The sequence below is a fragment of the Dasypus novemcinctus genome, chromosome 16, assembly GCF_030445035.2.
Source record: "Dasypus novemcinctus isolate mDasNov1 chromosome 16, mDasNov1.1.hap2, whole genome shotgun sequence".
NCBI classification, from domain to species: Eukaryota; Metazoa; Chordata; class Mammalia; order Cingulata; family Dasypodidae; genus Dasypus; species Dasypus novemcinctus.
This window is the reverse complement of record NC_080688.1, coordinates 51,759,800-51,776,200: the sequence shown is the minus strand read 5'-3', so window position 1 is coordinate 51,776,200 and position 16,401 is coordinate 51,759,800. Positions and strand designations below refer to the sequence as shown.

Here is a 16,401-nt window from a genome sequence, read left to right as displayed (position 1 = left end):
CAGCCATTTATGCAATCAATTCACTGATGACTAAAGTCCATGAAATGCCCTTGTATTACAATTAGCCCAGTGCTTGCTTGACCAAAGCAACAGGCCACCATTACCTGATTGAGTTGACACATTAGCTTAACCATTAGACAACTTAAATACAAGCTTATCATAAAATTGAATCATCTAAAATTCAAACTGTCTAGATATCTACTTTTGCCCTCAAAGTAGGAATAATGTTAAAAATTTTACTAATATACAGTTATGTAGACAACTGAGGGAAAACAAGGACATACATAATTGATCCTTCTTCTGAGTTAGCAATAAAGCTATAGACCCCTGGAAGAAATTTTCATTAGTGAGCAGACCCTCTATAAAGGTCTCAATTTTATTATGAAAAAAATAATGAAAACTGCTAATTAACAGAAGGGGAAATAATAATAACAAAAGCACTCAATATCTCTATATAAATACTAATTATGAGGACCTTATACATACTTTTTGATCCTCACAAAGCACCCTGTGCAGGGCAGATTTCAAGTACTCATTTCAATAGGGTATTTTCTCCATGAACACTGAAGGATGCCAAGGAAAGTTTGCTCTTGTACCTAGTGTTCATGTATTCAAAGAATAAATACAAGTAAACAATTTTTTTTCAGAAATTGCATTAGACATTTCTTATTTTCAAAAGCCATCCTTCACAGAGAAGACAAGAAATTTCTGAAGTCCATCTTTGGATTGTTCTGGGATTCTTTCTGACTAAGTAATATTTTTAGTTGAGAGAACTGTTTCTTGGCTTTGCTCACATTCTTTGAAGAGCAGATGGGCTTTGACTGTCCAGATGTCGGAGTTCTACAAAGAAATACAAAACCACATTTAGTTATACTGACAAACGAAAATTTTAAAAGTGTTCTTCCTGCTCAGCCCATGTAACTGCTACCTGAAATATTTCCTATTCTATATTATGGCCATGTAAGAGCAGTGGTTTTACTGGATTTCTCTCAGCACAGTCATTCCCATTTTGCTAGAAAACCTTCTCACGGAATCAGCTATAACCAACATTTGGGAGGTGTGTTGGGTGGTTCTAGAAGAGAAGGCTGCAGGTATAGCGTCATCAGGTCTATGCTCCCTTTAAATCTGACATCAAGATTCATGAAAATCCTAGGCAAGGCCTTTAAAAATGTATTGTTCTTACTTCACAGTTCATGACCAATTAAATTCTCAAAAGTGAAGGATCTCAACCTACACACATAGGTACTATTCCAATGTATCTTCCCTCTAAGAGCGTAAGCTCCATAAGGGCAGTGACTTTGTACTAATTGTTTATTCCAGAGCTTAGAACAGTGTCACACACATAGGAGGCACTCAATAAATAACCACTGAGTAAATGACTACTCTTCTGGGATGTGTCTATTTGTGCTTCTTTCTACTGCATTCCCTCCAATTGTGTTCCATCTCTTCTAAACCCTTACTTGGGATTTACCAGTCTGATTTTTACTTCCCATTTATGTAATAAATGTGAAAAGTCTTTCTCATTTCTGCATATATGTAAGCAGTCAGGTTTAAATGCAACTAAATTATTTTAAATTAACTGTCTTTGAAAGAAAAATGGAATTACTTCTGATCTTTTTCCTTTTAACTATAAGCCAAATTATCTTTTATCTACATTTATCCAATAAAGTGGGAACTTCTATAATGAATTCTTATATCATTTATCATACTAGTTAAATCAAGAATACAGAGAAAACTGGATTTGAAAATGTAATTTTTAACCAAGTTTATATCTTAAAAAAGTCCATTATAAAAATCTCAATTCAGTAAGCAGAGATAATCCAATCCTAGCTGAGTTTTGATATGTATGATCAAGACACTACCAGACTCAATTTCTGCTTTGCAAACAAAATGTTCAAAAACTCCTTTCAGTTTCTATGGAATTAAATTTGATATTTATTAGGGGGGGTATATGAGGACCTCATATTTTTTGAATTAACATTAAAAAAACAAAGACAAAAAAATTTGATATTTATTGACTACCATAGTGAGAATATTGAGGGATTAATAAAAAAACATGTCCCCTATTGTATAATTAACAAATTTAGTATCATTTGACCGATCTCTAATCAGTTAAATTTCCACAGGAATTTGTAGTAAAGGAAGGAACAAAAGCAAAGGATTGGAGCAGTTCAGTTTTGCTGGCACTTAGGATGAATTAAGGCAAAGTAAGACAGGGATTCAGACTGGTGCCAGATAGTCAGGGCTAAAAAGCCATGCTGGAATGTTTGATCCATTTCCTATAGAGTGAGGTGCCAAAGGCTTCTGTTCAGAGCTGTGCTTTATGAAAATGATCCGACTGGAAGGGCTGGAAACTAGGAGTAGAAAGACCAATTAGGAAATTATTGTAGTAGTTCAGGCAAGAGGAGAATAAGGACCTGACCAGGATCTAGTAGCTATAGGAAGAGAATAGATGCAAACATCATGGAAGTAGAACAGAGAGAAACTGGCAAGTACCTGGATAAAAAGACCAAGGAAGTGGTCATCAACCATGTCTGCCCTTTTACAACAGAATGTCTAGAAGGGCAGGATCATTCACAGAGTAAGAAACTTAGGAGGTCAGGCAGGTTTGAATGGTTAACTGGGGACAAGATGAACCAAGTTTTGGACATACTGTGGGTTGAGGTGGTTGTAATTAGCAGCCAGCTGGGAAGAGGCCCAGTGAAAGGCTGGATGTAAAGGAATATAGCTGGAAGTCACATGCATTGAGGTAAAACTGAAGATGTGGGAGCATAAACATTAGAGAAAAAAAGGGTATGGAGGGAAAAAAGAGGCCAAGGCCTGAACTGCATGGTGTATTTTGGGAGTGTATATTAAACAGAAAAATACTCAAGAGTTACCATTGACAATTCAAATAAAGTTAATGAGTTAAAATACCTACAAATCAGTGGATGTGCTGCAATGATGGAAGAGGTTGTTGATGTGGGAGGGATGGGGTGGGTGGTATATGGGCACCTCATATTTTTTGAATTTAACATTTAAAAGAAAATAAAGAAGAAAAAAAATACCTGCAAATCCATGCTGGACTTTTGCCTTTGGAACCAGCCACATCACGATTTAGGTTTGCAGAACTTACAGGCTTATTCCCTGGTGTCTTTGGGCTGGGTTTCGTTGTAGTGGTAGGACTACTCTTCAGGGTGGATAGAAAGCTTCTACTTTTACCATGACGTTCAACTGTTCTGTTGCATGTTTTACAAGTAACCAACTACCATAGAAAGAAGAGATACAAGATCTGTCATTTCTCTTCTTTTTAAATCCAATAAACCACACACTCAATCTTAAATATAAGGAACTACACCAGGTACTAAAGGGGTGAATAACACAGAGGTTACCCTAAGGGAGTTTGTCATCTAGCAGCTTTAATCAGACAAGACACAAATATAAAATTAGAAAATTTTCAATAAAAAAGTAATGGCAGGGAAGCGGATGTGGCTCAAGTGATATGGCCTCTGCCGTATCATATGGGAGGACCCGCGTTCAATCCCTGGGGCCTCCTGGTGAAAAAAAAGAGAAAGTGTGCCTGTGCAGCAAGCCAGTACCCGCATGGCCAGCCAAGTGCCCAAGTGGTGAACCAAGCACCCACATGGTGAGCCAAGTACCTGTGCAGTGAGCCAAGTGCCCATGTGGGTGCCTGTGTGGCAAGCCAAGTGCTGTGTGTTGAGCCAAGTGCCCACGTGAGTGCCTGCATGAGTGCCTGGATGGTTAGCCAGTGCCCGTACAAGTGAGTCATGCAGCAAGATGATGACGCAACAAAAGAGAGACAAAGGGTACAAGTCAAAGTGAAACAGCAGAGACCAGGAACTGAGGTGGCGGAGCTGACTGGGAACTCTCTCCACATTAGAGGTCCCCCAGGATTGAATCCCGGTGAATCCTAGAGGAGAAAGACGAGAAGACAAAAAGAGAAGCAGATACAGAAGATCACACAGCAAATGGACACAGATTAGCAAAAACAAAAAACAAACAAAAAAACACAGTAGGCGGTAACAGTGAGAAGGGAAGGAAAAAAAGTAATGGCAAAACAACTGTACTTAAATAGCTTTTTAAGATACTTAAATTTCTACTTTCTCCATGTAGAAAATGTGTTTGGGAGGTTGGGGGAAGAGACTGAGGATGATACCCTTTATAATCTGAATGGATGTTCTGTGTAATAGCAGTATGAAAATAGAGCAATAGATAGTTAACATTTTTTTTGCAGATGAACCTTAAGACTTTTCCCTAAAAAATACTGTAAAATCTCAGTGAAAATTTAAGTGACTCCTTCAAACTTTAGCTATTCTGTAAATATAGGTCTAAAGTAATTTATAAAATTAATAAAATGAGTTATTAACCCATTCTCACTATTCACTCCCACTGTTAGCTCTACACATTGACTTTCTTTTCATGAGCATTATTCAAGAAATGGTCCACTTTCTACATACCAGACTCACAATGCACAGGATTCACTGAGAACTACTCATCTACTCATATGTCCATGACCAGATAAAAATGCACATGAAAAATGTGTATATATCAAAAGTCGATGTGGAAGTTGCTTTGTACCTTTTGGAAGAAAGTCAGGTATAGATGAAAACAAATACTCCAACATCCTCCTAGTTGACATATGATTAAAATACATTAGAATGTAAGTTTAATGAGGGCAGGAATATGGAAGACACCAAGGCGCAGCATCTTGCTGAGCACTCAGCCAGTACACAGCGCAGCTGGAACTTGTACCCATGTCTTCTCTGTGACGTTCTAGCTTTCTCCTAGCCCACAGCATGGACAGGATACGTGTGTTATTCCCCTCTACCTCCAAGGATGCCTCAGAGGTTAAACTTTCAAGAAGCTTCCCTCATTAAAAAAGTAGTATCTATACTCATCAAAAGCCATTAGAATATCATGCTTAACATCCCCACTAAATTAGCCTTCTTTGGCATATGACCATCAATAAATGTTTAATGATTGAATAAAAGATGCACTTAGCTTTGTTGGTCATAAACATCAATACACACTCTGTCATGGGGAAAATGACTGTTATGGGGAAAATATACTATACCTATGTACACAAGAAACCACTATCTGAAGAAGTGGGTCATTCACTTTAAATTTAATTGAGTGATCACTGAAAATCAGGGAAGACATACCAGTAAGCTCAAGAAATCCCCAAATTTGTGAACGTAATTGTGCACAATAATGTGATTGAAGAACATTTTTCAAAGCTCAAGATATTTGGTTTTAGGTAATCATGAAAAACAAGAATAAAAGGTACTCTTGATAAAACAGTAATCAATGAAGAGCTTTTTAATGTATGTATTTTGATAATCCAAACATGCTACTGCAAATCAGAGTTATAGTCAGGCTTATTCTTAATCTAAATTTAAGTGGAAGAAAAGAAAATTCTAGTTTATTTCATATACAATGAAACGGAAATCTTACCAATACACTTTTGGAGTCTTTGTACTTTTTCACAATTTTTGCTTCTTTAAAACTGAGTGTATAATTTTTTGCTTCTCGAAGAAGAAGTTTCTGTATTTTGGGTGTCAGTCTGGGTTTGGGTTTGAGACGCACTCGAGAGTTATCCAGCACCAGCAACTGGAAACAGTACGGACACGTTTCTTCAAAAGTGCTTTTATCATCTAAAATTACACAAATGAAACTAAAAATTTAGCAACTCAGAGTATTTTGTTACTTCAGACATTATCAGATATACATTCTCCTAAAGCAAACTCAAAATATTAAAATTTATAAAAAGATAAATTAGCAATAATTTACTTTGAAAAATAGACTATAGTTCTTTTTACCCCTTTCGGCAACACACGGGCAAGTCTCCACTCTCTGCTACCTTGCTCATTACTTGCTATTGAGTGAAAAAGCTGGTTATGTCTAATTAAAAAAAAAAACACATTTACCACAAAATAAATTGCACTGATTTTGTTTCTATAAAACAGCACAATTTTGTGGCATGTGGGGTTGGCTCTGCCCTCACATAGCTCTTTCAGTACACTGTAACACGACAACAGACTTTCCCAGGCCCTTTACACAATAAAGAATGTGTGACCATCTACTATGCTAGTCTGTAGAGATAAAAACATGGAAGTCAATGAGTTCTTATCTTTAAAGAACATATTTTCTAGGAGAACTGGTAGTAGCTATAACAGAATAGGATCAAAATGCCATGGAGGAAAGCAGACTTGGCTCAATGAATAGAGCATCTGCCTACCAAATAGGAGGTCCAGGGTTCAAACCCAGGGCCTCCTGACCCGTGTGGTGAGCTGGCCCACACGCAGTGCTGATGCGTGCAAGGAGTGCCATGCCACGCAGGGGTGTCCCCCATGTAGGGGAGCCCCACGCACAAGGAGTGTGCCCTGTAAGGAGAGCAACCCAGGGCAAAAGAAGTCCAGCCTGCCCAGGAGTGGTGCCGCACACAAAGAGAGCTGACACAGCAAGAAGATGCACCAAAAAGAGACACAGATTCCTGGTGCTGCTGACAAGAATACAAGCAGACACAGAAGAACACACAGCGAATGGACACATAGAACAGACAACTGGGGGGGTGGGGGGAGGGCGGGAGAGAAGGGGAGAGAAATAAATAAATCTTTAAAAGAAAATGCCATAGAAACTTAAATTCTGCATGGACCAGCCAGAAAGCACTACAAAGAGCCTGGACAAAGGTTGTTATAGAACTATAAATTTTGTCTATATTTGGAGATGTTTACCCATTACTGGTAAAGAACTTTCTGGAAGATGTACAATGGAAAAGTGAAAGAGCATGACTGTTTAGAGAAAGGTGAGGAAATGAAGGCAACAGGAAAGTGGGCACTGTCCATGCTTGTAATTTAGTTCAGCCAAATGTAAACTTCATTCATATTTACTAAGTGACTATTATGTGCCAGATACTGTTCTGGATGCTGGAGATAAAGCAATGAACAAAGGACAAATATTCATGGAGGTAAGACAATAAATGCAACAATATTAAAAGTTAAGTACTGGGAAGGGGGAAAAAAAGCAGGAAAGGGAGATAGGGAGTGGTGATGAAGCAACTGTGATTTAAAAATAGGGTGACCAGGGAAGGCTTGAATGACATTTGCACAGCCCAGAAGGAAATGAACAGGTCAAACAGATGTATGAAGCAAGAGTTTCAGGCACAGGGAAGAGCAGCTGCAAAGGCCCAGAAAGGAACAGCAAGGAGCACTTGTGTTGCTGGAGTTTAATGAATAAAGGGAGAGCAGGGCAGGAGGGTAATGGGGGCCTATGATGTAATGCCTTGTAATCCTTTTAAAGGACTTTCACTTTTACTCTGAGATGGGAAACCCATTTGCAAGTTTATTTAGCAGAGAAGTGACAGGACCTAGCTTAGGTTTTTTGTTTTTTTTTAAAAATCAGAATCACTCTGGGTGCTGAGTTGAAAAGATTATAGAAACACATGGGGACTTTTGCAATAATCCAGCCCGTGGCTTGGACCAGGGTGGAAAAGATGGATGTGGTGAGTGGCTAGATTTTGGATATATTTTAAAGTGACATGATTTGCTGAAGGTAGTGGGGGGAGGGGGGGAGGGAGGAGGTTGTTAGGGAATCAAGAATGGCTCCAAGGTTTTTATTTTTTTTAATTCAAATTTTTTAAAAATTTGAAATACCTATTAGACACTCAAAAGAAGTTGTCGAGCCATCTTGATATGTGAATCGAGAATTCGGGGGAAAAGTCCGTTCCAAGTAAAAATTTGGGAGTCCTCAGGAAAATACAGATTCTATTTAAAGCCGTGGGGGCTGAATGAAAAATTGTCACCAAGGAAGCATAACTGGAAAGAGATTCAAGGATGAGTCCTGAGGCACTCCCATATTTAAAGGTTGGGGAGATTAAAAGGAACCAACAAAGCAGATCGAGAAGTACTACTGGTCAAGGAGGTAGGACGTGAATTAAATGTCGTGACCTGGAAGTCAACTGAAGAAACTATTTCGTTAAGAGAGATCAAATGTGTCAAATGCCGCGGAAAGGCCCAGCAGGTTAAGGCACATTAAGGAATTTGGATTTTGTAACGAAACTAAGCAGCCTCGGGGGTTTTATTAGGTGAGTGAGTCCATCGAAATTTCTCTTTTAGATCGTTTAAGCGCGTCGCGGCATGGAGCGGAGCAGGTGTTCTCCCTACCGTTTGACGAACCGTAGGCCCACCTGTAAGAGAGAAAGAGACTCGTGAAGAAGCAGAGAAACGTCTCCTCGCCGCTCCCCTCCCGGCTCCCCTCCCGTCCTTCTCTTACAGGAGATAGCGGGCCTGGCCCGGGCAGCTGGCTTGTAGCTTACGCGCCGCAGCCTCAAGGTAGTGTTTCTGTCTCATCGCGCCGCCGCCGCTTCAACACCGCGGAGACCAGGTGAAAAAAGAAGTTGCCGGAAGCCAGCTTCCCAGCGTGACCGACATTGTCTTCCGGACTCAAGCACCCTGCAGAAACAGCCACCGTTGGCTGAAGGGTTCCGGTATCCATCGCGCCCGCCTGGTGCGCACGCGTACCCAGTCCGGAGGAGGCCCTATCCCTACCCTTGGCCCCGCCCCTCGGCCCTGCCCAGCGCCCTTAGGCTTCAGGCGGGTTGGCGGGTGGGTCCTGGAGTCTGGTGGAGGATCTTGGCAGGGGTGACAAAGTTTGTAGCAGAGTGTCCCGCTCTTCTTACTTCCTTGCTGGCCTCCTTCGTGACACCCCTTTGTGTGGTCCTCATAACGCACGTCTCCGTCAAGTTTCGCAAGCCCTAGATTGGGAACCCTCAATGTGGCCAGTCTCCAGTTCAATCCTGCTCGCCAGACGGGTTTCGGCAAGTGTGCAAGCGATAGTATCTTTTAAAAAACTGAAGTGAAATTCACATCACATAAAATTAATCATTTTAAGGGAACAATTCAGCGGTATTTAGTAGATTCACGACGTTGTGCAGCCACTACCTCTATCTAGTTTTAAGACATCTTCGTTACTCCAAAAGGAAACCTCATACCGTTAAGCCGTCCCTTGCGGTTCTTCCCTTCCCCCATCCCCTGGCAACCACCAATCTGCCTTCTGTCTCTATGGATTTAACTATTTGAATATTTCATTATAAATGGAATCATAGAATATGTGACCTATTGTGTCTGACTTCTTTAACTTGGCATACTGTTTTGACATTCATCCATGCTGGAACATGTTATAAGTACTTCATTTCTTTTTATGGCAGAATATTATTCTAATGTATGTATATAACACCTTTTGTTTACCCATTCATCTTGTTGGTGGACAGGGTTGGTTCCACCTTTTAGCTATTGTGCCTAGTGCTGCTATGAGCATTGGTATGCAAGTATCGGAGTCCCTGTTTAAATTCTTTTGGGTGTGTACCTAGAAGTGGAATTGCAGCGTCATTTGGTAATTCTGTTTAACTTTTTGAAGAGCTGCCAAACTGTTTTCCACAGCAGCTGTACCATTTTACATTGCCACCAGAATGTTGGAGGGTTCCAATTTCTCCACAGCCTTGCAAATGCTTATCTCTTTTTTTTTATTCTAGTCTTTCTAGTGGGTATGATGTGGTATCTCGTGTTTTTTTTTTAAATAAATCAATTTTATTGATACATATTAATAAAGCATACAATTCCTCCAACACATACAGTCGATTGCATTTGGTATAATTACACAGTTGTGCATTTATCACTTCAATCATTACTGGACCATTTTCATTGTTTTAATAATAATAAAGAAAAAAGAGACAAAAAAGAAAATTATTCACCTCTCAGTCTCTCTCTGTTTCCCGTGCTGTACATAGCTGCTATTTTGGGCTATTCTTGCACAATTGTGTATGTATGTATGTATGTATTTAGCAGTTTTATTGAGATATATTCACATACCATATGATCTATCCAAAGTTTATAATCAATGGCTTTTAGTTTACTCACAATGTTGTGCATTCCTCACCACAAAAAATTTTAGAACAGTTTCATTACTCCCAAAAGTTCCACACCCCCTTAGCATTCCTTCCCCAGCCCTACATAAACACTAATCTAATTTCATCTTTATAAATTGATTTATATTTACATTTTATATAAGGGGAATTATACAATATGTAGTACTTTGTTTCTGGTTTCTTTCACTTTTTTTGTCTGATGTTAACTTTTTTTAGTATTAACATGTATTTGTTTAGCTTCAAAGAAAACCAGTCTTATATGTGCAATTTTACCCATATTCATATTTTACATGTGGTTTGACTGTGCTATACAGTTCCATGTTACATTTTTTTAGCTCTCCTTTTTGTAATATAGATGATCTTAGATTTTCCCTTTAAACCACTTCATTGTGGTTTTGATTTGCATTTCCCTAATGACTAATGTTGAGCATTGTGCTTATTGGACATTTGTGTATCTTTTATGGGGAAATGTCTATTCAAGTCCTTTGCCCAGTTTTGAATTGGGTTGTTTTTTTTTGTTGTTGTTGAGAGTTCTTTATGTATTCTGGATATGAGACCCTTATTTACCCTTCATTTTTAACTTCAAAAAGGAGTCAAATGATACAAAGGTTTGTAAAAAGAAAGTATATATCTACACATGTCTAGATATATTTTAATTATTTCAAGAGAAATGTTATTATCTCTGCTCTTCCTACCTTTCCATCCTACTTCTCTGAGGTAATCAATATTAATAGCTGAATGTCTCCTCCTTCTAGGTCCTTACTCACATAAGTACATTTGTAAAGGTATAAACACCACCAACCACCCCCCCCAAAAACCATACAATAAACAGAAACAAATAGAATGTAGTCCTTTCTACAAAACTTGCCTTTTACTTTAACAACAAACCACAGATGTCTTCCCAGGTGAGTATACATAGTTCTCAGACAAGCTTTTTAATAACTGACAATATTACAAAGTGTAATAAACCGTAATTTATTTAACCTTTTACCTATTGACGGACATTCAAATTTTTTTTCAGTTCTTTGCTAATTCATATAGGGCAACAGCAAAAATCTTGTATATAGTGGTGCTTTTTATTTCTTTTATCCAAATTACTATAATAGAGATTACTGAGTAGAATGGTGTGCACATTTTTTATTTGCCATGTCATTCCAAAACGTTATAGCAATGCACACTCCCAGCATCAATATCTGAGAAAGCCAGGTCCAATTGGATGGATGAAAAGGCATTCACCTAAATAATAGTGAGATAAAACTCTTTTTCATATGTTTGCTAATGATTAGCGTTTTCTTTTGTGAAGTGGCCAGTTTTCTGTTGGGTTGTTTGTATTATCAGTTTCTAGGAGCTCTTTGTATTTGGGGAAATTCGTCCTCTGCTTGTCATATATAAATTAAAATTATCTTATTTACTTCTTACTTATCTTTGGCATGGTTTATAGCAACTTTTGCCATACAGAATTTTGTAGGTGGTTAAAAAAAAAGGTCAAATTTTTCCATTATTGTGTCTGGGCTTTTGTGTAGCTTAAAATGTTCTCATTTGGACAAACAAAGTTGGAGGACTCTCACTTCCTGATTGTAAAGCATATTACTTAGTTGCAGTGGTAAAAACAGTGTGGTATTGGCATCAAGATAGATAGAATGACCCAGGAAATCGAATCAAGAACACAGAAATAGACCCTCACATCTATAGTCAAGTGATTTTTGACAAGCTGTCAAGCCCACCTAGGTGGGTCAGAGCAGTCTATTCAACAAATAATGCTGAAAGAACTGGATGTCCATAGCCAAAACAACACTGTATTAGTTAGCCAAAGGGGTGCTGATGAAAATACCAGAAATTGGTTGGTTTTTATAAAGGGTATTTATTTGGGGTAGGAATTACAGATATGAGGACATAAAGCATAAGTTGCTTCCTTCACCAAAGTCTTATTTTCACGTGTTGGAGCAAGATGGCTGCTGACATCTGTGAAGGTTCAGGCTTCCTGGGTTCCTCTGGGCTCAGCTCCTCTGTTTTCTCCACAAGGTCAGCTACAGACTATGATGCTCTCTAGACTTTGCCTCTCTCCACAAGGTCAGCTGTAAACTATCAGGTGAGTGGCTCTGTCTCTCCTGGGGTTTCTGCCATTTCTAAGGAGCTGTCTCTATTCCTCTGTGTTCTTCTCCTGGCTCAGGTCCTCTCTTCCTAGGACTTACTTCTCTTTCCTTTGTGTGCTGACATGCTGGGGCTCCAGCTTAAGACTTTAGCATCAAACTCCAACATCAGAAAACCCTCAACTCTGTCCTTTGCCATGCCTTTTATCTGTGAGACCCCAACCACCAAGGGGTGGGGACTCAATGCCTAGTGACTAGCCCAATCAAAGCCCCAATCATAACTCAATCATGCCCAGATACAGACCAGATTACAAACATAATCCAATATCTATTTTTGGAATTCATAACTATATCAAACTGCTATACTCCATCCTCTGAATTCCAAAAGACATTACATTAATTGAAAAAACCTTAAATCAGTAACAACGCAAGTACTAAATCATATCACAATCAATTTAAGGAAATACAGTTTGTCTTGGGGCAAAATCCTGTCTGCTATAGACCTATGAAACTTAAAAAACAATTTATCTGTTTCCAATACACAAGTGGACAGACAAAGGATAAATATTTTCATTACATAAAGGAGAAATTGGGAGGGAAACATGAGTCACATGTCCTTTACAATTCAGTAAACCTGCAGGGCATCTTCCACTAGATTTCAGTTTAAGAGTCATTCTTAAGATAATGGTTTCTTCTTCTTGGTACCTTATGGGAACCCACCCTTTCCACATGCTTGCCCAATGACCATTCTCTTGGTTCCACCCTCATCAAGCACCTGGGTGTCCACCAAGCTCCAGACCTCACCCTCTGAGAGCTTTGGGATGATTACCACAGCTTACCCAATCTTTGGGTTAGAGGTTTAAACCCCCCCCCCCCCCCCCCAGTACAGTGATGTGAAGACAACATTCCTCCTAACCTTTGGCAAACAGGCTCAACCCACTCAGAGCAACGAGTTGACCACCTGGCCTTCCCTAACGTTTGCATGCAGGCTCAACCCTCTCAGTACTCTGGGGCAGCAAAACTCTCCCAGAACATCAGGTGGGAACATCCACCCTCTTCAACTCTGGTGCAAACTCACCCTCTCTGTACACATGGGTGGGGTTCCTCTCTTGGCCCAAGGTGATATCTTAATTCCAGATCTCAGCTTACATGGTATTCCTCTTAAAGTTTCTCCTTCAATCTTTCCACATTCCTTTTAGTCCAAGCTGACAATGGTTTTGGTCATACAGTTCTCTCAAAAACCTTGTTGGTTTAGCATGCAAGAAGCAGGGGTCTAACCCATCAGATGGTAAGACTTTCCATAAGTCTTTCTGAGATAACTGCATCTTGAATCTTGATTTACCAGTTCCAAGTTTAGTTAAGTCCTCCAGTGGGGCACTTTGATCTGGGAGCTTGATTTCCAGAGGCTTGGAATTTCAAAAATTAGCTTCTGTTTTCTTTGTGCCCAACAGTTCAGTCCTCAGTTTATCTCTCTTGTATAGCATTTGCTATAAGCTGCAAGCAGAAGCCAAGCCTCATTCTCCAGGTTTATGTGGGAAATTTCCTCAGCTAAATGCCCAGGCTCGCTATTTTCAAATTCTGCCTTCCATAAAACACCAGGAGTTAATCTTGGCAAGTTCTCTGTAACTTTAAAACATGAATTGCCTTTCCTCCAGTTTCCAGTAATAGTTTCATCATTTACTTCTAAGGCATCATAAAAAGTCTCTTTAGCATCCATATTGCTATCAACAGTCTCTTCAAAAACGATCTAGGCCTTTTCCTTCAAGCATCTCACAATTCCTCCAAAAAATACCCTCTACCCATTTATAAAACCATTCCAGCATTTTGGTAATTGCAAAAGCACTTCCCCGCTCCTCGGTACCAAATTCTGTATGTATTAGTCAGTCAAAGGGGTGCTGATACAAAATACCAGAAATTGGTTGGTTTTTATAAAGGGTATTTATTTGGGGTAGGAGCTTACAGATACCAGGCCATAAGCGTAAGTTACTTCCCTCACCAAAGTCTATTTTCATGTGTTGGAACAAGATGGCTGCTGACATCTGTGAAGGTTCAGGCTTCCTGGGTTCCTCTGGGCTCAGCAACTCTGTTTTCTCCATAAGGTCAGCTATAGACTATGATGCTCTCTAGACTTTGCCTCTCTCCACAAGGTCACCTGTAGACTATCAGGTGAATGGCTCTGTCTCTCCTGGGGTTTCTGCCATTTCTAAGGAGCTGTCTCTATTCCTCTGTGTTCTTCTCCTGGCTCAGGTCCTCTCCTTCCAGGGCTTGCTTCTGTTTCCTCTGCGTGCTGACTTCCTGGGGCTCCAGCTTAAGACTTCAGCATCAAATTCTAACATCAAAACTCCAGTATCAGAAACCCTCAACTCCATCCTTTGCCATGCCTTTTATCTGTGAGTCCCCACCCACCAAGGGGTGGGGACTCAACACCCTAGTGACATGGCCCAATCAAAGCCCCAATCATAACTCAATCATGCCCAGGTACAGACCAGATTACAAACATAATCCAGTATCTACTTTTGGAATTCAGAACCATATCAAACTGCTGCAAACACAAAACAAAACAAAACAAAAAAAGAGAACGCCTATCTCACACCTTATGTAAAAATTAAGTCAAAATGGGTCAAGGACCTAAATATGAAAGCTATAACCATAAAACTTCTAGAAGAAAATGTAGGAAAACATCTTCAAGATCCTGTGGTAGGCAGTTGTTTCTTAAACCTTAAACTCAAAGCATGAGCAATGGAAGAAAAAAATATATAAATGGTACCTCCTCAAAATTAAACACTTTTGTTCTTCAAAATACTTTGTCAAGAAAGTAAAAAGGCAGCCTACTGAATGGGAGAAAATATTTGGAAACCACATATATGATAAGGGTTTTATATCCATGTTATATAAAGAGATCATCCAACTCAATTTAAAAATGGACAAAAGACTGAATAGAGATTTCTCCAAACAGGAAATACAAATGGCCAAAAAAGCACATAAAAAATGCCCAACACCACAAGCTATTAGGGAAATGCAGATCGAAAATACAATGAGGTAGCACTGAATACCTTATAGAATGGCCATTATTTTAAAAACAGAAAACTACAAGTGCTGGAAAGGTTGTGGAGAAATAAGAACACTCCTTCACTGTTGGTGGTAATGTAGAGTGGTGCAGTCTCTGTGCAAGACTGTTTGGCAGTACCTCAGGAAGCTGAATATAGAACTGCCCTATGATTCAGCAATCCTGTTACTAGGAATATTTTCAGAAGAAAGCAAGGATAGAAACTGACATTTGTACACTGATGTTCATAGCAACATTATGTACAATTGCTAAAATATGGAACCAGCTCAATTGTCCATCAACTGATGGGTAGATAAACAAAATGGGGTGTATACAATGGAATACTCTTGAGCTAAAGAAGAAATGAAACCAGGATGCATATGACAACATGTATGAACCTAGAGGATATTATGTTGAGTGAAACAAGCCAGAAACAAAAGGACAAATAATGTCTTGTCTCACTAATATGAACTAAATATGATGCGTAAACTCACAGAAGTAAACTCTAGAGCAGGGGCTCTTAACCAGGGGTCCACAAAGGGTCCATGGTCCCTGGGGGTCCGTGGAAAGATTTCAGGGGGTCTGTGAGCTTGAATTGAAAAAAATCACCTTATTATCTTTATTTTCTCTGACCTCTGATATTGAATGTCAAAAACTGTCACTATATTCTGAGAAGGGGTCTGTGGTTTTTACCTGATTGGCAAAGGGGTCCATGGAACAAAAAAGATTAAGAGTATAGGTTATTAGGAAATCAAAGGTGGTTGAGAATGGGAGCTGATGCTTAATGTATATAGCATTATTAATGAGGTTAATTGTGAAAGGGTCTAAATGACTAGAAATGACAATAATATATATTGGGTATAACTTTAATAGTAACATATATTGAGTATAACTTTGGTAGTAACATACATTGAGTATAACTAACACTGCATATATAAATGTGATTGTGGTTGAAAGGGACAGTCTGGACATAAATGTCAATTGAAGGGAAACTAGAGAATAATCTAGGGAATGTATAAGAGAGATTTTAGTGGTGGGATGAAGAGTGTGGATAATGGTATAAATTTAAGATTTTACATACACTAATTGTTTATGTATGTTCTTGTGTGAATGATAAACTTCAACTTAAAAGTTTTAAAAAATTTCTCCTTTATGTTAAGGTTAGACAACTATTCATACAAATCTCCTCCTTATTTTCTAGTTTTGCTTTTCCATATGCATCTTTGATATGAAATGTATTTTCACTTAGGGCAGGGATTCTTAAAAGGGGCCCATAAGCTTGAATTGAAATTCAAAAAAACATTATTCTCGCGGGGATGTGTTGGTACGGGTGTGATTTGTTT

General features: G+C 39.0%; 1 protein-coding gene across 1 annotated transcript; it reads right to left on the bottom strand.

Moving 5' to 3' along the window:
- Positions 1-362: 362 nt before the first annotated feature.
- Positions 363-8,513, bottom strand: C16H18orf21 (chromosome 16 C18orf21 homolog). The gene is made up of 5 exons (XM_004464506.4): positions 8,272-8,513; positions 8,163-8,185; positions 5,455-5,654; positions 3,048-3,244; positions 363-840 (listed from the first exon to the last, which is right to left on the bottom strand). Exons 1-5 carry the CDS (start codon positions 8,346-8,348, stop codon positions 687-689), a joined length of 651 nt encoding a protein of 216 aa, XP_004464563.1. The 5' UTR covers positions 8,349-8,513; the 3' UTR covers positions 363-686.
- Between the last annotated feature and the right edge of the window lie 7,888 nt (positions 8,514-16,401).

Coding starts and splice junctions, on each gene's coding strand:
- C16H18orf21 (XM_004464506.4), bottom strand. CDS start 8,348: ATGAGACAGAAACACTACCTTGAGGCTGCGGCGCGTAAGCTACAAGCC. Junction 8,186..8,271: donor GGCCAGGCCCGCTATCTCCT/GTAAGAGAAGGA, acceptor TCTCTCTTACAG/GTGGGCCTACGGTTCGTCAA. Junction 841..3,047: donor AGTCCAGCATGGATTTGCAG/GTATTTTTTTTC, acceptor ATTTCTTTGTAG/AACTCCGACATCTGGACAGT.